General features: G+C 41.4%; 1 protein-coding gene across 3 annotated transcripts in view; it reads left to right on the top strand.

Moving 5' to 3' along the window:
• The first annotated feature begins 824 nt into the window (after positions 1–824).
• The window catches only part of BOC (BOC cell adhesion associated, oncogene regulated), a 52,368-nt gene continuing 31,303 nt past the window's right edge, over positions 825–21,889 (top strand). For all 3 annotated transcript variants that reach the window (XM_036746346.1, XM_036746345.1, XM_036746344.1), the window contains exons 1-3: positions 825–1,003; positions 1,736–2,014; positions 21,187–21,333. In XM_036746346.1, coding sequence (XP_036602241.1) covers positions 919–1,003; positions 1,736–2,014; positions 21,187–21,333 — 511 coding nt within the window. In that variant the 5' untranslated portion in view covers positions 825–918. The remainder of the gene's footprint in view (positions 1,004–1,735; positions 2,015–21,186; positions 21,334–21,889) is intronic.

Raw genomic sequence — 21,889 nt, 5'->3', positions numbered from 1 at the left:
CGTTTTTTGGCCTTTGTTTCCTCATTGTCTTGTACAGTGCCTTGCACACAGTAGATGCTTAATAAATGCTTATGTGTATGGAGAGACTAATGAAAAGAGGGGTAAGAACAGGACCAATGGCTTTAGAAACACTTCCTAACATAATGACTGTTATTTGTTACTACATACTGTCACTGTTAGCAGTAATAACCAGAGTATGTGAAGTAGTATATAATAATATATAATATATATATATATAATATATAAGTAGTATATAATGTAACACTGAGCTTTCTTATCTTCTTTAAATAAATAGTACTGAGACATAGTTAAATTTATTAAACTATCTCCCAGGACTCAAGTCCCTTGTTGTTGAGTCGTTTCAGTCGTGGCCTGCTCTCTGTGATGCCATTTGGGGTTTTCTTGGCAAAGATAGATACAGGAGTGGTTTGCCATTTCCAGCTCATTTTACAAATGAGGAAACAGAAGCAAACGGGGTTAAGTGACATGCCCAGAGTTACACAAACAATAAGTATCTGAGACTGGATTTGAACTCAGGTCCTCCTGACTCCAGGGTCAACACTCTATCCACTGCATCACCTAGCTGCCAAATACCTGAGTTCAAAAGGTGTGACTTAACAGAAGTCTTTCTTAAATGAGGGATGAGGCAGAACTTTTATTCAGTTAATCCTACTCTTCTCAGCACAGATATCACTGCCAACAACCATTGTATGGATACTGGCAGAGAAAGGACAGTAGCAGAAGGACAGGGAGGTCACGATGGGTCACTGTAGATGGGATGCTCCTAACACAGCCTTTTTATTTTTAATCTTGTCTCTAGCAAAGGACCATAGGAGCTAGCGGCTTCTCCTTAAGTGACCTAGAGTGGCTTATGGGAACCTTGCCTCTGTTCCTCTGTGACAGACTGCGCTGCATGGGATGACAATGATGCCAAGGAGAAAGAGACCAGCGGTCACCATCACCTGTCTCATCTTGGCTGCAGCCAGCTGCTTTGGTAATTTGGGTAAGTGCTTCCCTTCTCAAACTCATCCCTGCATGGCTGATATCCCCCTACTTTTCCTTCACTGTAAAATGCAAAACTCAATTTCCACAGGAAATCTTTTAAAAGAGAATACAGAGAGGCATATGCCTTCCACTGGCCTAGTCAGACTTGCCCAAAATATAAGATGGAGAGAAAAATTAATGCTAACAATAACAATACCACTTAATTTGGGCCTTTTGTTTTTCAAATTTCTGCACAGAGTTCCTCCACCTTTGCTTCCTGGGGCTAGAGAACAGAAGTCACAGAATTTTTGGAATAGTTTTAGAAGAATTATAGTGTTTGGCAAGGATCAATAGTCTACAGTTATCCCTTCCACATTACAGGGGTTTCAGGTGCGGTACCACCATGATCTGGAAAATTTGCATAAAAGTTTTTGGCCCTCCCTACATACTAGAGAAATCTGAATTATTATGGTATCGAAAGATAGAATATGTTGTTATTATACAATACTATGCATATAGTTTATGCATTTCTGAGTTCCTAAACGTTTTCTGTGTCATCTGCCGGCCTTCTTCACATGTCATCTGCGACTTCTGCAAAACTCTCCAAAATTTTCCTTTAATTTCTTATGCTAAAACCATGATGGGAAAAGTTGTGATGTAGAAGGGCTAACTGCATTATTATTGGTTCATAAAGGACTTAACTTTTGATCCCTCTGTGAGATTCATCCAGAATTTCCTCTTCTTCTCCCAGGTGAGGTCCCTCAGGTTACCGTCCAGCCCACTTCCACTGTCCAAAAGCATGGGGGCCCTGTGATCCTAGGCTGTGTTGTGGAACCACCATGGGTGAACATCACTTGGAGGCTGAATGGGAAAGAACTAAACAGCTCAGATGACGCTCTGGGAATCCTTATCACCCGCGGAACCCTCGTCATTGCTGCTCTCAACAACCACACTGTGGGTCGTTACCAGTGTGTGGCCCGAATGCCTGCAGGAGCAGTAGCCAGTGTGCCTGCCACAGTGACACTAGCCAGTGAGTGCTGCCCATCTATGTCTCCTTCTCTGCCATTAGTCCATTCTCTGTCCCTCTGCCATTGATCTCTCCTTTGTCTCTGGGTAGCTGAAGCAGCATCAGTTGGTTTTTCTAAGACAAGGAATGACAAATGTCCAGCAAAATTGTGACTGACTAGAGAATAAGCACCTGCTTAGGACATAATACACTTAGGGGAAGGGATGCAATAGGAACTTACTAGATATTAATTTTATATGTAAGTTTAATGCTGAAAATTCCATCCTCAATGACACATAAATATTATTTTGTAAAAAGCCAAGTCATGAAGGTTCATAGGGCCCCCATGGCTAGTAATAATGACAAGGGTAACAACTTTCAAACCCTGCCTGGGTGACATATTCACCTTTTCCTTTGCTCTACTGTCTTATAACTCCAAAATAACCCACACCTAGAATGAACAGTCCTTATGTCATTATTCTACCTTAATCCAAAAAAATGATAATTAGGGAACTGTCCATGACCAGAGGGTCCTTTTCCCATCTTTGGAATTGGTCTTTCAACTTTGGAGAATTTCTTCTGTCCTTGACCCATTTGAATGATAGCTTCCTATTGGAGACTTACTTCCTAAATCCCTTATACCCATCACATCACAGGCTAAGTTGTGCTTTTTTTTAAGGGGGAGTGGGTGATGGGGAGTATTTGTATATCTGCCCTGACATACTTCCCTGGCATAAGCACATGGGTTCTAGTCCATTACAGACACATGCTTGGATATGAATGGAGTTCCTTTCTTTCACTGAGCTCCTGAACATTCTAATAATATTTGAAATGACTTGAGAGAGTCCACTACTTTACAGGAGAGTACCACTTTGTGTCCCAACTTGACCAACTCCTGTGCGTACCATTTGTCCCCAGGGTCATGTCTAGTTTGGACAGGCCACCCTCAACTGCAGAACTTGCCTAAAGTCTTGCTTTCCCTTAAGGAACCAAACATCTTGAACCTTCAGATATGATTCTGAAGAACGTAACAGGACAGGAGACATTATAACATAGAGGAAAAGAGGAGCTGGGAGGTAGTAGAGTAAGAATACCACTGATAGCATCAGTTGGGCCTTTATATAGGGCTTTAAAGTTTGCAAAGCTCTTAATGTACATTCTCATTTGTAGCCACCAGGAGTATACAGGGGTAAGACTGCAAAGACATATCTTAGCCAGAGAAAATTCAGCAGTTTAAGGTCTAAGAGGACAAGCAAACCACAGTTTGAAAGTTAGGGCTTTTGAATCCCTTCCATTAGAAAAGTAGTAAGTTCACTCATGCTAAACTTGGCAGCTTGTGGCTTCATGGGAGGGTCCCAAGGGTGTCCTGTTGTCATTACCCAGTCCTGCTTTGGGCTTCTGGGTGCACCATAATCTTCTTCATGGTCCTATCAGAAGATCACTAATTAAGTGCCTATCTGCATATGTCAGAAGTGGCCCAAATTGAATTAAGAGGATGATGGTTTTGTCGGTCGTGCTAATTTCTGGAAACATTAAAGGCATCTTACTTTAAAACCATCTGTGTGTTTCTGGGCTCTTGCAGTGGGACACATAAGTCAACAGGAGAAAGGGATTCAAAATGAGGAAGCCCATAGGAGAGAAGTTGAAGCTAAAGGATGTCTCATTACCTCCCCACCCCCCACTCCTCTTTCCCATTCTACTCACTAACCCCTGAAACGTGCTCCACAGGAATGCAGAAGGGGAGGCTTCAGGCTACATCCCAGCTTTCTTGGAAGACTGTCAGGCTGCCCTGCCCTTTCTCCCTGCAGAAAGGAAGGGTGTGTACACTGCTGTCTCATGTCAAGAAACGATACTGAGTGGGAGATATGTCTTGGGGGCCACACACGCACACACATGGCAAGAGCCACATACATTTGCATCTAGGGTGTAGCCAGAGCCTCCTACATGGAAAGAAATTCATTTGTATTTATATCCATATTTATAAGCTTGTGTCTCCTGATAAGAAGTAACCGAGTACTTATGCTAGAGAAAAATCTCTGGGTAAATATACACCTATAAGGGGTGGAGGGGTGCAGAGAAAATCTTCTCACTATAGAGGATTGTCAGGGGGAGGGCAATAAGCCATACTTCTCTGGGTCTAGTACAGTATAGCAGGGAAAAGAAGGTTTCATAACTGTAGCCTTGGAAGCTGAGATGAGAAATAACTTTTCAGTTAGGATATTCCTTTTAGAGCAGGGGTTCTTAACATTTTTGGTGTCACAGACCTCTGTGGGAGTGTGCAGACTATGCAGCCTTTCTCAGAATAATGTTTTTAAATGTGTAAAATAAGATACAGAGGAAACCAATTATTTTGAAATATAGTTATCAGAATATAAAAACCAAAAACAAGTCCATGGAACCCAGGTTAAGAGGCCCGGTATTAGAGGTACATACTTTTCAATCCAATCAAGGTGAATGTTGGAAGAGTGCCATCATAAATCGAAAAGATTAGCTCACCTCCTAATTGTTAATGTGTATCCTGGTGGGATACTTATTTCAGAAATCCCCATATGTATCCATCTGGCCACTCCGGCTACTAGATTGTTCCTTTTGTCCTTGCTGTTTGTTTGAGTGAAGAGAGAGTCAGTGGAAGGGATGGGGAGGAGACCTTGGTTTGAATTGCCCCTTCGGCTTCAAGGTGTATCCCAGTGGAGAGGCAAATTTACAGCCATCATTTAAAAACCAAAATGCCTTGCAGTTTCTTTTCACTGGTGCCTGGAGGGATCTGCAATTGGCGGGAGGGGACAAAAGAAAGGGTTTGGGAGCTATTCAAAAAGGCAGAAGGAGAAAAGGAGAGGCTTGTGCGAAGGCAGAGCTAGTTTTGTTTTAAAGCCAAGAACTATTGGCTTGTCATTTAGACATTAATCAGAAGTGAAATGTTTAGGCCTGGCTGGAAGGGTAGAAGAGAGCTGGAGAGAGAAAGGGAGGATTGGAGGGGGGAGAAGGGAGGGCTCTGTAATGGAGAAGAGGGAATCAGTGGAGTGGAACTATACCTCCTAAGCTTGAAGGCAGGAGTGGGGGTGGTGGGAAGACAGGGGTTCGGGGGTGGGGGTGTGCTGTCATTGGGTTGATGCCATTGGGGGATTTGGCCTGGACTCAGCAGTTAGATTAAGTTTCGGAGTGCACATTCCAGAGCAGAATGGGGGCTGTGTTTTGCCGGTGGGCTGATGTATGAGGGAGGCTGAGAGGTAGATGGGATTACCAAAAGCATGGTTTTCATTTAGAGGAAAGAAGGAAAGCACCATGCTTACACGCACACACATACATCATTTAAGATTTCTTTTTCCTTTGGCCTGTCCAACGTTCTCTCAAATGTCTGTATCCTCAGACAAAGTCATCATTGTTCAGGTCTACCTAGGAGCGCGCTGCCTTCAGTCCCCAGCTCTTGGGAGACACAGGGGGCTTCAGGTGCCCTGGAAGTCAGGGGTCCTGTCTACAAACCCCTTTTGTAGAAGGGCGTCCTCAGTAGACAACCTGTGTCATCAGAGTGTTTCCGTTAAATTCTCTTCCTGTTCCTGAATAGCTCAAAGACTTTGAGGGGTGGGGGAAGAGAAATCAGGGTTTCCAGATAGTGTAACACCTAGGTCTACTGTGTTCCGCAAGATCATAAGATCATAGATGTACAACTGGAAAGGAGCTCAGTCATCTAGTCCAGAAGCTTCATTTTACAGATGAGGAAACTGAAGTCCAGTGAGTTACGTGACTTGCCCCAGGTCAGAAAAATAGCAGGTGAGATATGAACTCAGGTCCTGTGACTCTTAGGTCAATGTTCCTTTCATTTTATTTAACATGTTGGCTATTGCTCCATTTTTCCCTCTTTGAGGAATCTATTTCAGTTCATTGTAGATGTCTCTGTTATGAATTTTTTTAAAATGACATCAATCTCTTGTTAAAGTTCATCCTTTTCTCCTAGTGACCCACTTGAAGCTACCTAAAGTAATTCTTTCTCTTTGAACTGTTTTTTCTGTTTTCATCACTTCACTCCCTTTCTCCTCATTCCCTTAATCCTTGTTCTTAGAAATCATAGACACTTAGCTCTGGTAACCTGCCTTTGAAGTTAGTGCCTTTTTAATTCTTTAATTCTCTTATTTGTCCTTTGTAGGCTCTGGTTTCTCACAGCCACTGGAATGAATTGTGGGTGGTGGTGATGGGTAGGTTGTAAGACTGGATTCAGGAGTCTGGCAGCCCAAATACCCACTTTCTCCACCCCACCAGGAAAAGCTCTGCAATATAGGTCACTGACCTCAGTGAGATCTGTACAGATATTTGGTCTGGTAGTAAGCCTGAACTCCATTAGCCCCTCCTAGAGTTCCAAGAGCTAAACTAAGGTATTTCTGAATTAATTCATTTCTCTGTCACGTTAGTAGCTTGCCTCCCTATCAGCCCTCGGGTATCTCAGTATTTTCTTTTCTCACTTCCTATTTATAACCCGTGACCAGACATCACAAGGCCCTTTGTGAGTTGGGGAAAAGGAGGTGTCTAGGGATTTTCACTCTTTATCATTTCATTTCATTCATTCATTCAGTGTATGTTTATCCACACCTACTCTTGTGTGAGGCATTTTGCTGCTTTGCCCTTTATTAACGGGTCCCTGTTTCCCTAACTGGACAGCTAGGTGGTGCAGTGGATAGCACACCAGATCTGGAAAGAGGAAGACTCATCTTCCTGGGTTCAAATCTGGCCTCAGACACTTACTTGCTGTGTGACCCTAGGCAAGTCACTTAATCCTGTTTGCCTCAGTTTCCTTATCTGTAAAATGAGCTGGAGAAGGAAATGGTAAACCACTCCAATATCTTTGCCAAGAAGAGTCAGGCAAGATCATAAAATGACTCAACAGCAACGACAGTCTCCCTATCTCTAAAACAAAAGACTTGGGCTGAAGACGGTTTATAAGAGCCCTTTTAGGGCTGACGTTCTCTGGATCTTCTTATTCTCTCCATCTCTGAAAAACACGTAGAATAAAAAAAGCCAATGTATTACAGATTTTAGAGCTATAAGGGACTTCAAGGCCATTGAGTCCAACTGTCTCCTTTTGTTGATGAATATGAATTGAAAAAAAAATTGAGTGACATTTACTTGTCCAAGTAGCCTTTGAACCCATGTCTTCCTGACTTAAGTCCATTGTCCCATACTCTGTACCCACACAGTGCCTGGCACATAGTGGGAGCTTAATAAATGCTTGTTGGCTGACTGACATACTAGCATTCCTTCTCATAGTGGCCAGTATATTTGTGGGGGCGGGGGGAGTGGGGTAAACAAGCATGGTGAAGAGACAGATTTGTTTCTCATGGATTCAGTGGCCTCATATAGATAGGCTCTGACCCAGATGAATATCCCACACCCGTCAATCAGGGCATTTGATGATTCCCCCATCCAAAAGGGACAAACATGCATGTAGAACTTACTTTATACAGCTCATCGAGCTGCTAGTTTGCCAATTATATCTGCCACTCTTTCTAGACAGAAATGCAGGCCTCACAAACTGACCCTGGGCCCACAGGGTAGTAAAGTCATCAAGCTGAAGAAAAATTTCCTCTTTGTGCGGCTTTGCTGCCTGTGAATCCCATTAGGTGGAATCTCTGGAAAAGTCTCCTAGATTTTGTCCCTGAGCTGGAAGGGGCAGCTATGAAGGGTTGCAGAATTTTCTCCCTTGAAAACATTTAATAGTGGAATAATTTGCCTCTATCTGTTGTTCCTTGTCTTCCTTCTCCAACCCTTCCCTAGTCCCTAGTAATCTGGGACTGTTTAGGTACATTTTTATTGGGAGGCAGGATGTCAGACTATGTATTGAATCTGTACTAATAGTGCTTAATTTGGGCTCTTCCATGAATACCCAACACTGAGAATTTATTTACCTTCATAATAGCTATGAACCCCCAATGTATGTCATATTCCCCAAAACCCTTCTACATTCTTCTCAAAATATTTCTTTTTACCAGAGGTCAGAGGTTTTTACCTGGAGTCATTGGACCCCCAGTTTGTCCATGGATAGATCTCAGAAGGTCTGTGAATTTGGATGGGGAAAAATACACCTTCATTTTAATATAATTGATTTCCTTTGTAATCCTATGTATTTTAGAACATTATTCTGGGAAGGGGTCCACAGGCTTCATTGACAATGTGTGACACACAAATACATTAAGAACCCATGCCCTAGGTCCTCATTTAACCAATTCATTCAATTTCTCAAACCCTTTCCACCTGGCAGTATCCTCTCCCTAAAGATAGATTCCCCACGGCATGAACCCATTGCTCTTCAGATCCTGTAAAGGAAAGAATGACCTCACCAAGTCCCTAGTTCTAGGTTTACAAAATTGGGCAGTTGAAGAAGTTGGCAACTCAAAGACTGGCGTAGTCATTACTATATCTCTGTTTAGAATTCCAGTCACGAAGCATTGTGACATTCCTCTTCGTTTCTTGTGAGGCCTGAGCTGATATTTTAACTTTTTGTCTACCATGCTACACCTTTAGAACTGAAATGTATAACTTACTTCTATCCTGCTCATGGCCACATTGCCCAGGACAGGGGTGAGAAATTTGAATTTCCATAATAGGTTCAGTTAGATTCTTAATCTACTTCTAGGAAGGAAATAAGCACACATACCCTTCCCATCCCACATCTACTCCTATAATTTGCCCCCATTTCTTACACCTTTCCCCTTTGAATATTTTCCAAACTAGAAAGGAAACCTAGGAGTCTTTCTTCTCTTCTCACATGCTCCCCATTCCTCCTACTCCAGCTTTCATCCTGTCAGTGACTCCCCTGATAAAAACAGAAGGGAAACATCAGCTGCATGTTGGAAAAACATTTGTCTGCTGGACTTCACTTCTCCAGGAAGCTTGTTCTGGGGATGATAGGCCAGGGTGGGGGTAGGGGACAGCAGGAGGGCAGAGGTGTTGGGGGAGAAAGCATAACACAGGTGGCTTCCTGAGTTTCTCATCTAAAGGGAGATATGTCTGCAAGTGAAATCTGGTGCTGGAGGTACTTTCAGCAGATGGACTTAGATACATTTCTTGATACTTAGTTCAAATATGATATGGCTGATTAGGACATCTTCAAACAAGAGAAATTTTTCCCTAAACTTTTCTGGTACAACCTCTAAAGTAATAGATAGAATGGGAGTGAGCTTCACCAGCTTGAGATGTGTGCTCACATCCTTTCTGATGGTTTTCTCTACCAAGGACAGTTTTGTGCTATCTCTCCAGTCCTTCATTTACAAGTCTGACTAATCATACCCAAACAATATGCATCCCTAGCATATAGACATCATACACAGAGAAGACCAAGTGAGATCCAGGATAGAAATTGGACCGAAGAATTCTAGGAGTACCTTACAATGAATTACAATGACAACAAGGGCTTTATTGTTGTTTTCATTCAAAGGGACAAAACTGGCTAAATAATCAGTTGAATGTTGATCAGACCTCTTGTGATCACCATATCTTGGTGAATCTGATCCATACTTGATAATCAGCATAAGCATCATCATAGAACTTGAGAGTACAACCCATACATAAGAGCAGTCTCCGCTAGCTTCCTAAAGTCCTTCAAGGGTTGGGGTGGGAGAGGAGTGGGAAGCTCACCTATGTGAAAGCAATTGGGGTTAGGGAGCGATAAGTGCTAACAGGAAGACTGGAAGCCCAAATCACCTTAAGGGTTACTCAGAGATGAAAAGGAGACAGCAAAAGACTAAAATGAATGATTTGTCTTGGTATGTGTTAAGGAATATGTTAGAGGGACTCCCAGTATCCCTCATTGTTCAGAGATAAGGAGCAAAGAGGAGGCTTTAGAACAAATAGTGGTAAGTACATCGGATGGTCTAGGTATGATTGTTGTCCATACGTGATTTTCAAAGGAAGTCATGAGTAAGAAAGAATGTAGAACTGGTGACTGACAAAAATTCATACCCTGTCATTCGTCTGCTCTAAGGAGAGTTAGAAAGTACTAGTAGATTGTTCGTTTCTCAGACAGGTTCCAAAGGACACCCTATAAATTGGAATACTGGAAGAGAAGGTGACAGGAGTCAGGAGAAGGGCTACAAAAACGATCAGATTGATGGAGGGCTGCTTTACAGGAACAAGCTAAAAACAATGAAAATATGCAAAAAAGAGAAAGGCACTAAAATGTGAGAAGATGAAGGCCGAGAAAGGATATGGTAAAAAGCTTATAAAAACTTGAAAGGTATATAGAGAGCGAACACAGACTTGTTTACCAAGTCTTGATACATTGGAATCCAATGCCATATCTTGAAACTTGTATTGAGTGAATTGAGGACAAATTTTAAAAGTACTTTTGTAGCAGTCTTGGAATACAAAGCATACATTGGTGCCAGTAGGTGAAAGCATGTCATGTGAGTGTTCCTAGTTCAGCTTTGTGGTGTGGTAGATAGAGGGCTAAACTTGGAGACAAATGATAAATTTAAATCTTGCCTCATACACTCTGTGACCCTGGCAAGTCACTTTACCTCTCTCCGGCTTAGTTTGATCATCTGCAGAATGGGGGTATTAATAGCACCTACTTCACAGGGTATTTGTAAGGATTGAATGAGATAAAGCACTTTGCAAACCTTAAAGTGCTTTGTAAATGCTAGCTTTTGTTGTCGGTCATTGGTCTAACTCAGTACAACTGTCCTTATATTCTTTGAATACTACTCCTCTTCCACATTCCACACAGATTGCTTGGCTGGAGTATTTGTCTTTCTTCTGCTCCTTGTGTGCCTATATGAATGTCTCAGGATTCACCATTTTCTATTTTTTTTCTCTTTTTCTTTATGCACAATCCCTGCCAGCATTGCTTAAGGCCACACCAGGATCCAGTTTGGGCCATGATTAATCCAGACCACCAGGATGCACATTCATTTTCCCACTGCTAAGTTTATAGCTTATATTTGGTTGATCAGAGAAACATGCATTATGTGGGTTTCAGGCAAGAAAAACATTTTTTTCATCTCTTTTTTCTCTTTAGTATATTTTTTCCAGTCATTTCATTCCTTGATCAAGTCCAAAAGAAACTCTCCATCCTGCTGACCATCCCCAACTCATAGCAGTATCCAAAGAGTCAGATGAATAAGATGTCCTGCAAACATCTTCTGCATTAAGAGTTAACCTTCATTTGGCTTCAATACCCAGTGGAAACATGGCTGTAGGCCTTGACTTGTCTTAAAGGATTAATCACATCTCTAGTTTTCTATTATGCCTTTTAAAATTATTTTTATGTTAAGGAAGCCAAGAATTCCTGAAATATCAAGTCAGCTCCCTGAAAATCATTTTATGACTTTGTAAAACCTTCCCTTTTCCTTCCTCCTCTTTCTTTCTTGGTCTCTCAATCCTTTACATTTGTCTTCTGTTCTCTTCTTCATCCTCAAGTTTTCTTCATTTTGAATCTAAGTGCAAGTTAATATAATAGGCAGCATTTACATATGCTTTAACGTTTGCAAAATGCTCTACAAATAGTATCTCATTTTATTCTCACAGCAACCCTGGATGGTAGGTGCTCTTCTTATTCCCATTTTATAGATGAGAAAAATGAGGCAGGCAGAGATGAAGCGGCTCAAGGTCGCAGAGGATCTGTTTTGCCATCAAGCTGCCTCAAGATGAGTCTCAGCACAGTGCAGAGACTATGTTTCTTGTCTAGGAAGGCTTATTTCAGATTGACAAGAGTTTTCTTTTTTAATTTGAGAAAACAAGCAAGTTGGCAAGAAAGCCTTACCTTAATCAGAAAGTTTGATCGATGTGTCACCTTTCCATGACTGTCAGGTGCAGAACTCCTGGTAGCTTCAGAGCTGTTTAGAAAACCCACGTGAGAGCCACCTTCTGAATCCACAGGAGGTGAAGCATCACCACCTGCTGCTAATCTCTGTTTTCTGAGCACCCCTGCTGATCACTCTGTCCGGATAGGTGATGATGTCCACACATGACCACCTTGGTTTTGCTAATTGGTGATTTATTTTGGCTTTGGGGAACCTATTTAAAGAGGCAGTCTGGCATAGTGGATAGAAGTTCAAATCTCATATCTTATATTTGATAGCTATGTGATCTTGGAAAAGTTACTTAAAATCTCTGAGCGTCAGGCAACTTTCTAAAATTTGCTGCTAAGTTATAGACTATACAAGTCAAAAGAGTCTCCACACGTTGTGAAATCACCACTTCTTGACGAATGGAACCTGTTTTCTTTTGCATGGCTACAAATACTGGCAATAGCTCTCCTTAGAACCATAGATTTAGAGCTGGAAGGGACCTTAGAGGCCATTGAATTTAGCTCCTTCATTTTACAGATGGGGAAACTGAGGCATGGAACAGTTAAAGTGGCTTGCCCAGGGTCACACAACTAGATATTTTAGTAAGGATTTGAACATTTTCCTGACTCCAAGTTCAGGTTCTATTTACAACTATACTGACAACATGTGAACGACATGTGAGTGACATGCAACAAACAGAGATGACATGTGAGAGACACATACAACATGCGAATGACAAGTGAGCAACATAGAAATGACATGCAATCAACGTGAACTACATGTGAATGGCATGCTAATGACACCGAGATAGCATGCAAATGACACGGAAACAACATGTGAATGACATGCTGACACAGAAATAATGTGATCGGCACAGAAGTGACATGTGAGTGACATAGTATCAACACAGAAATGACACATGAGCGACATGCAAGTGGTATGTGATCAACACAGAAATGACATTTGTGCGACACATGATCAACACAGAAATAATATGAGCGACATGCGGTCAACACAGAAATTACATGTGAACGACGTGAGCAAGAAGCAATTAACTCATAAACCATATGTGAATGGCATGCGAGCAACATGTGTTCAACACAGAAATGACATGTGGATGAATTACATTTTGTGACATGCAATCAACACAGAAATGCTATGTGAACGACATGCTACCAACACAGGAGTGGCACACAAGCGACATGTGAGTGACATACAGTCAACACAGAAATGAGACATGTGCGACGTGCGAATGACATGGCATCAACACAGAATTGACGTGCAAATGACATGTCAGCAATACACAAATGACATGCGAGCAACAGGCAATCAACATGGAAATGACATGTGAGCGACAGGCAATCAACACAGAAATGATGTGTGCCATGCAGAAGTGACATGTGAATTGCATGTGAGTGACACATGAATGACATGCAATTAACACAAAAATGACATGTGAGTGACACGGATGACTTGAGGTTAAAAGGAAAAATAGGCATGACTAATAGTTACTTGAAAGAGACAGCAAAATAGCACTAAGAGGTCTCAGAGGACCTAGATAACCTTGGGTACTGAAATAATTGACAGCTATGATCACCCAAAGAAAACATTATCTGACTGGCTTTAAATTCAAGCCTTTATTTTCACTTTAGGTGATACAGTTTCTCAGTATCAGCTACCAGAGTGACTACTGCTGTGTTCACCTAATATGATCCTTTCATAATAATACTGTGATATGGTTATCATTATTCATGGCATCATAGCTTTTGAGCTGAAAGGCCATCAGGTCCAATCCTTGCTTTTTACAGATAGGGAAACTGAGGCACAGAGGAGTTAAGTGATTTGCCCAGGGTCACACAGCTAGTAAATATCTAAGGTGGGATTTTAACCCAGGGGTTCTTGGCATCTAATCCAATGACCTATTCACTATGCCATGCTGAACCTAGTGTTATAGTTTATAGATCAGGAAACTGAGGCATGAAGAATTTGTGAAATTCTCATATAGAATATGCAATGCTCATATAGAATGGCCATTTATTTAGAAGACCACATAGAGAATCAGACATGGATGGACCCAGCTCTCTCTTTCTTTCTTTCTGAATCCCAGTCATGTTGATTTCCCTTTACAATCTGCTATATACCCTGACTTAGAGTGCTATAGGATTGGCTGCTTCAGTACCATTGGCATTCTGCAGAAGGGGATTGTAAAGGCCTAGGAAGAAAATGAGAGCAACGTTTCCAGTAATGGAAACCTCCTTGGGAAGCCTTCCCATAGTTCATAACCTGGCAAGCCCCTGAACGGACATGTCGATGCCTGAAGCCTGTGTTGGTGAGGTTATAGAACTATCAGTCAACAGAGAAACATGCCGTGGGCAATGTTACTGCCTCCCAGTCCAGACAGCATTGCCAAACAAACCCCTTGTGGTGACACCACAGCCTGGTGGATCTGATCCATACCTGACCAGAAGCATAAGCATGGCGGGTGAGATGTGAGAGCAGGGAGGGGTTGGAAGGAAAGGTAGTAGTGGGAAGATTAGAGTGTTAGCAAAGGATGGGAGAGTGGGAAGCCAGAGTCCTCATAAGGAGTCAGAGCTAATGCAGAAAGGGTCTCTGCTACTTGTTTTTCAGCATCAAGATGATGGTACTGGTTTGTTTCTGGTACTGCCATATTGTTTGCCTAGAAGTGAACTTTGACTCAGTTCTAGGAGAGAAAGGGGTAAGCACAGAGGGAGGCAGGAAGTAAAAATGAAATTAAGCTTTAAGAGTGAGTTGTTGCTGTGTTTGTGCAACACAGTCAAATCTTGAGAAGCCCGTGAAGGTTAAGTGACTGGTTCTGAGTCTGGATCTCATAAGTATCAGAAGTAGCCTTTTGAGACCAGGTCTTCTCAGCTCCAAGCCCAACACGATCCACTGTGCCACATTATTTCTTCAGTAGAAGGTGTCTCCTCCCACCCAAAAAACAAACGAAAAAGAAGCAACCAACATGATGTTATGTGAAAGTGATGGAGAAGATAAAAGAGGACAGTATGAAAATGAGATGGTTAATGAACTAGTATTCAACCTAATGAAAATTGGAGGTTTATTAGCTCTCATTTATCCTGCATATACCTTGTTCGTCCATAGTCTTTTGCACTTCATCTTCTCCACTGGATTATGAGTTCCTTAAGAGCAAAGACCTTTATTTTTGACTCTGTATTTCCATCATTTAGCACAGTATCTCGAACCTAGTAGTTGCCTAATTAGTGCTTTTTGACTTAACTGCATTTTATTTTAAAAAAAGATATTTAAACATCATGTGTTGTGACAGACTTAATAGTTTTATTTAAATGTTAGTAGCCTTATTTAAATGCTTTATCCTAATTTAGAATTGAAATGGACCTTAGAGACCATTTCACAATGGAGGAAATTGAGGCATAGAAGAAATTAAGTGACTTTCCCCAGATCACCTAGCTAGTAAGTGTCAAAGGCGGGATTTGAACCCAGTTCTTCCTGTTTCCAAGTGTAGCACTCTGGCTACTCAGCCATACGGCCAAAGACAAGACTTAATATACTCTGTAGTTTTGCCTATAGCTTTGATGGTGGCAGCTGTCCACGTGGCACTGACAATCATCCCACCGATAACTTTGGCACCCCTCCATGAGTTCCCCGTGCCTAGCATACTGTGCAAATGTGGACCAGGGCACCGTGTAGAAACATTCATTGTGCTGCACAAAGCATGCACACATGAATCAGTCTAACTTCACCCTGTGAAACTGAAAGTTCAGCTGTAAATGTACATTGATACATGTGTCACATCACCTTGGAATGTAAACTCCTAGAGGGTAGGAACTATGCCAAGTATGATGCCCAGTGGATTGTGTGTTCCTGATAAATATTAAATAACTACAACAAAGAAAGAGATCGTCCCCAAAACATTGCTGTGATGCATGTCATGTGTTAAGAATTGAAAAACCAACATAAGATGGCATGTAACCATTTGATTAATGTGGACTAGTTAATAAACGGAGCTGGAAGGATGCACAAAGGACAGAGGTGGAAAGGAAAAGAAAGAGATTAATGCCATAAAAACATTCTTCTAATGGATTTTTCAAATGTACCAGTGCGCAGGCAGAGGCAGGTGTGGGGTCAGACGATTTCTCCATGAAGATCTGATTCATCATTCTGCAGCAGCAGCCTGCCATCCTTATTCTTGCTTTGAAGGGCTGGTCGTTATTCCCCAGGATGGTAGCCCAAGTAAGGACAGAGGCTACACTGGTCAAACAGCATAGCAGACAAAAGGCTTTTGGGCTAGAGCCTGGTTTTCTTAATATGCTGCCAACGTCATCTTCTTTCTTCATCTGCATCTGCCCTATGGCTGATTAGGCACAGCCATGTTTTCTGAGGCACTCCCCTGCCCCCCCCCATTTGCCTTTTCTCCCTTTATCACTAGAAAATGGTGGTGGGGGGGAACACATTCAATCATTTTATCACTCTGCCTTTAGAGAAACTTAAAGATTTAACTTAGGCAGCCAAATTAGAACCATTTTTTCTGGCAAAGTGACTATTGTGTTGGTAACTTGTTTTTTTTTAATCCTGGAAGGCTAGCCTGCCAGGTGGTACATGTGGACAGTTGAAAACCAAGTTATAGTAGCCTTCTGCTCCATCTGCACTGACTGTTGTGGACATTTTGGCACCAGAACATACAGGGCCATTTCTCTCTTTTTTTTTTCATTTGTAAGGCAAACTTAGTACTTCCTCATCTAAATGAACTTTTGCATTCTACTGAGCAATGCAAAAGAAGTAGAAGTGGATTGTAGAAGGAGGTGATTGGTGTTCTTCATCTTGTTAGGGCTCCCATGAAGCCCAGGTTGAGTGATCTGTTGAGTGATCCCTTCTACCAGAATTTGTATGGCCAGTTGGTTCTTCCTGCCTCAGTAAAAGCCTTCAATTGCAATGTGGCAGAAAGTACTACATTGTTGTTAAGGTGGAGATGATGCTGGTGCCAAACTCATTTTAGTTGCATATCTCTAGTTTAAATTTATTTTTGCTCCAAGCAAATTTCTTTGGAACAGTTCAGATGGGAAAAAAAGAATGCAATCCTGGTGGAGTTGTTTTGGATTTATCAGACCATGAAAGAGAGTTCTTCTCAGCCATTAAGGAATGTTTCAGATGCCCGTAAGCCTTCAATAATTCAAAACTTGCTTTGTTTGGAATCTCCCAATTTGGCATGTACCACATGCACCATCCTGAAGGAGGATTAATACCTTTGCTTTTTAAAAAAATGCATTTGCTTTGAAAAAACAAAGTTCCAGATATTTCACTAGAATACTTTGAGCAAGGGCCATGCTTTCATTTTTCATTATTCAAGTCATCCTCTAAGCAGGACCCTCCCATTTCCTTAGGAAGAGAAGCTCTCAAGCATTATTGAGAAATCACTGAGCAAGTATGTATAGAGGACAGATGGCATACTCAGCACTATGCCAAATGTAATGGGATGTATCTTTCAGAAGCTTACCATCTCTCGGGTAGACAAGACACAAGTAAATAAAAAAGTTAAAGGACAGCAAAACCGAGGATTACCATATTTCCACCAAAAAGAGAACATTTACGAGATTGAACATTGACAGCATTAGCATAAATCATTGAGGGTCTTGGGTGATGAAAACTCATTTTTACTTAGTTAAACATTTATTAGGCAGCTAAGTAGCCCAGACCTGGAGTCAGAAAGACCTGAGTTTAAATCTAGTCTTCAACAATCATTAGCTCTGTGATACTGCGCAATTCATAACCTTTGTTTGCCTCAGTTTCCTCATCTGTGAAATGAGGATAATAATAGCACCTACCTTCCTGGATTGTTTTGAGGATAAAATGAGACAGTATTTGTAAAGTTTTTGGCAAATCTTAAAGCACTATACAAATGCTAGCTTTGTTATTATTATTTACGCAATACAATTCTATCAATCAACCACCAAGGATTTATTAAACTGTTACAATATGCTTATCACTGTGCTAAGCATTGAGGATACAAAGAAAAATGAGTAGTTCCTGCCTTCAAGAGGCTTATGTTCCAATGGGGAGACAACGTGGACATACCTAGGCATGCACAAGATACATAAAAAGTTGATGGAAGGTAACTTGAGAGAGGAGGGGGCTAGCATCTGGAAGGACCAGGAGAGGCCTCTTGCAAAAAGTGCTATGTGAACTGAGGGGCTGGTGGAGACATTTCACCTGTCCTCAAGGAGCCTACAGTCTAGTAGAAGGAAGCTATTTATATTTGAAGTACATTAGAGAAATGCAAAGCACTAGTTTAGGCAACTCGTCATTATCCCTGTCTCCTCAACTTCTATATATAGTAATGCATTCTGGCTCACCCTAACCCACAGTGGAGGAGCAGTGTTGTATAGCAGACAGAGTGTTGGATTTGGAGTGAAAGGTCCTGAGTTCACATACCTTTGTGATCTTGAACAAGCCAGTAACTCTTTGGACTTTATTTTCCCCATCTGTAAAATGATTGAGTTTGATTAGATGACCTTCCAACACTAGGTGTATCATCTTGTACTCCTCTACGAGAAGCTTTTCTTGACAAGAGATTTGTTTTTAACTTTGCTTTGTATCCCTAGCACTTAGCATAGTGCCTGGCACATGGTAGGTGCACAATAAATGTTTATTGACTGACTGCCTATTCACCATAACTAACATTAAATGTAGTTTTTTTTCTTGATTCAATATTACGAGAATCTATGCTTTCTTCAGTGTGAGCTTTCCCTTCACTGATGCTGATCACTACTCTTCTCTGACTTGGTACACATCCTTCAGAAGTTTCAATGGTCAAAAAAATTCATGTGGCCAAACTGCCAATTAACCTGTTTGAACCTAGTGAGTTCATACATTTAATTACTAGACATACATTTAATTACCAGGTCCATACTTGAAGCCTTTCCAGTTTGGTCAGATCTGCTAGAACCTGGGCTTCACTGGCATGGCCTTTGAAAACAGAGTCACATTAACGTCACAGTGAGACACTGGAGTAAAACTTTGGCAAAAGTAGCTGCATTTAGCCAAACTTGGACAGCACAGTGCAATTCAATCAACCAATGAACATTTACTCTGCACCAGGCGTCACAGTAGCCATGGGGAGCCTAGAGGTCATCAAGTCATGCTTCACACTGTAAAGTGTGCTCAAGTCAAGGGGACAGTAACTGGAGTTCAGAAATCCAAATGGTTTACTATTGATGATAGTCTTCAGATTATGACGTTTCCACCAAGTGGGAAACCACCTGAAAAATTCTAGTTAGTTTGGTGTAGCTCCTGTAGTTTTGAATTTGGTAATTACTCTCTGGCCTTTGGGCATCTAAGTGGGACAGTGGACAGACTCACCTTCCTGAGTTCAAATCTGGCCTCAGACACTAATTTAGCTGTGTGTCCCTGAGCAAATCATTTAATTCTCTTTGCCTCAGTTTCCTCATCTGTCAAATGAACTGGAAAAGGAAATGGCAAACCACTCTAGTATTTCTGCCAAGAAAATCCCAAATGGGGTCTTTGATGAGAGTCTGACTTTATGCCTGCCCTTTGCCTTCTCTGGAGTTAGAGGGGAGGAACTATAAAAGCAGGCAGTATCTTTTAGTCATTTTACCACAAGCTCTGTTGATACCACTTCTCATGAGCTATGCAGAATGTGGTATTGATAGCACTTGGTTGCGATATTTCCAGTTTGGAGAAAACAACAAAAACAATACCCTCCCTAGATCAAAATCTTTATTGGGGGAGATGGGAGAGAGGAGGTAAAGGGGGAAAGAGGAAGAGGAAAGATTGAAAACTTGAAGGTTTGCAAAGCACTTGACATGTTGTTTCATTTGATCCTCAAAAACTCAGTGAATTAGTTTCTGTTATTTTGAAGATGAAAAAACTGTGTGTGTGAGCATGTTTGTGTGTTTGTGTGTGTGTGTGTATGTAAAATAACTTATATACATTACGTGGGATTTCCTTTGGAAAGGGCAGGAGATATCTCTTTAAACCTTAGCTTCATCTTTTTAAAAAGGTGACAAGGGATTTCACGGAAGATTCATATTCTACTAATTTCATCTTGAGGGTTTGCTCCTATTCCTTCTGACTTCTTTCTGCATAGTCTTTTAAGACCTATTTATACAATATTGCCACTTTGCTCCAGATGAGCCCCCTTCTCTCCCACGCTCAGAAGCCTGATTGTCCTTTATCCAGTCTAGTGAGGACAGGTACTCACAGACTTCAGTATCTTCAGGTGTTGTTTCCATTTGGCTAAAGCAAGAGTAATATATACTGGCCAAGTTAACTCTTCCTGGCTCATCTTCTCTTCCTGCCCTTCAATGCCTCAGAGAACCTCTTCACTTTTTCTCTCTCTCTCCTAAGAGAGGGCTCATCCATCAAGATTACAGTATTCACGTATGCCAAGACTTTGAGGGCATTTTACATGTAGCCCTAGTACAATGGGAAAAGCAGTGGATCTAGAAATTCAATGCTAGAAAACCTGGGTTTTTTTTCTAATAATCTCTGCAGATTACTAACTGTGATCTTGGAAGGAGGGGAAGGGAAAGAAACTTAACATTGAGCCTTTGAGCCTCGATTTTGTCATATATAAAAAGGACATCATACTATTTCCCATGCTTATCTCCCAGGATTTTTACAGAGAGCAGATGAGATAATATAGGCAACAGGTTTTATAAAGCATGAAGTGCAATGTAAACATGAGTTATTATTACATCATTGGTATTACAATTACAATAGTAACTCAACTTGTATCCTGGTTGTAACTTGAACACAATCTCAGGTCTGATAACTTTCTATATTGAGGCCTGAGAGAAGAGCCAAGGAAATGTATTCCAGGCTAGCCTGAAGAAGAGAGCTAATCTTACTTTTTATTCTGTATTTTTGTTTAAACTTTGTGGGTTTATCTAATGCACATGGCAATGAATGCTTTGGGTAACATCATTTCCAGCATCATTGAAAAGTCTTTGGGGCAGGAGTAGAAAGGAAGGAAAGAAAGAAAGAAAAAGAAAGAAAGAAAGGAAAGAAAAAAAGAAGGAAGGAAAGAAAGAGCCACCCCCTTCCTTTCTGATCTGTATAATGGAAAAGGCAGATATCTCATGTAGGTGTCAGCCTCCTGATTTACCCCCGTCATAGCCTCTCTGCCCTCCCCATCCGCTAAGTTTAACTGTACCTGAGGGAGTTCCCCTTAGACGGTAAGGTTCAATGCATATAACCCTGTGAACTTTTGTAGAAAGTAAATGATTACACTTCCAAACCCCAAACCCAGGCTTCTTGCCATATGTCCTAAGTGTGATATAACCTGATCATAAAAATCTATCTGAAAAAAGTCAAGAATTAAAGATCTGGGCCTTTTTTTTGTTTCTCTAATGTTTGTAGCTTCTAACAACCCATCCAAACATTTTCCCTTTCTTTTCATAGATCTCCAGGACTTCAAGTTTGATGGCCAGCATATTATCGAAGTGGATGAGGGGAATACAGCTGTCATTGCCTGCGACCTTCCAGAAAGTCACCCAAAAGCCCAGGTTCGCTACAGTGTCAAACAAGAATGGCTGGAGGCCTCTAGAGGTAAGTAGTAGAGGGGATGGCAGGGCTGCAAACTGATGGCCTTCCCTGGTCTTGCCCCTCTCTATTCTTAGGTTTCTAAATAAAGTCCTGATCTCAGTACTGATTTTCTGCTACTTCCCCAAGTCCCAAAACACTCAAAGACCTCCTCCCTACCAGATTCCTAGAGTGAATTCCATTGTCCCTAGGATATGCTGTTGGAATCTATTTAATCCAATACTTCCTGTCTCTCCCACCTTCAGTTCATATTCTACAAAGCTGCCCAAATTATCTGCCTAAAGACTCAGATGTAATAATGTCACTCTTGTGCTCAGGCATCTTTGCTGGCTCTCTTTTGACCCTAGAATAAAAGACAGACTCCAGTACCAGTTCTGGCTTCCCTTTCTAGACTTATTGACACTTATCCTCCCTCATGCACTCTACATTCTGGACAAACTCAGCACCTCTGTGTTATTATCCCCTTACGCTTCAAGTACATTCCCTCTTCAGCTCTACCACTTAGAATCCTGGGCTTACCATCAGGGCCCAGATCACATATCACTTCTTTGACCTCTTGTTC

Source organism: Trichosurus vulpecula, chromosome 2 (assembly GCF_011100635.1).
Source record: "Trichosurus vulpecula isolate mTriVul1 chromosome 2, mTriVul1.pri, whole genome shotgun sequence".
In the NCBI taxonomy this organism is placed as follows: Eukaryota; Metazoa; Chordata; class Mammalia; order Diprotodontia; family Phalangeridae; genus Trichosurus; species Trichosurus vulpecula.
Note: the sequence above shows the minus strand (reverse complement) of the source record. Positions and strands in the feature narration are given on the sequence as shown.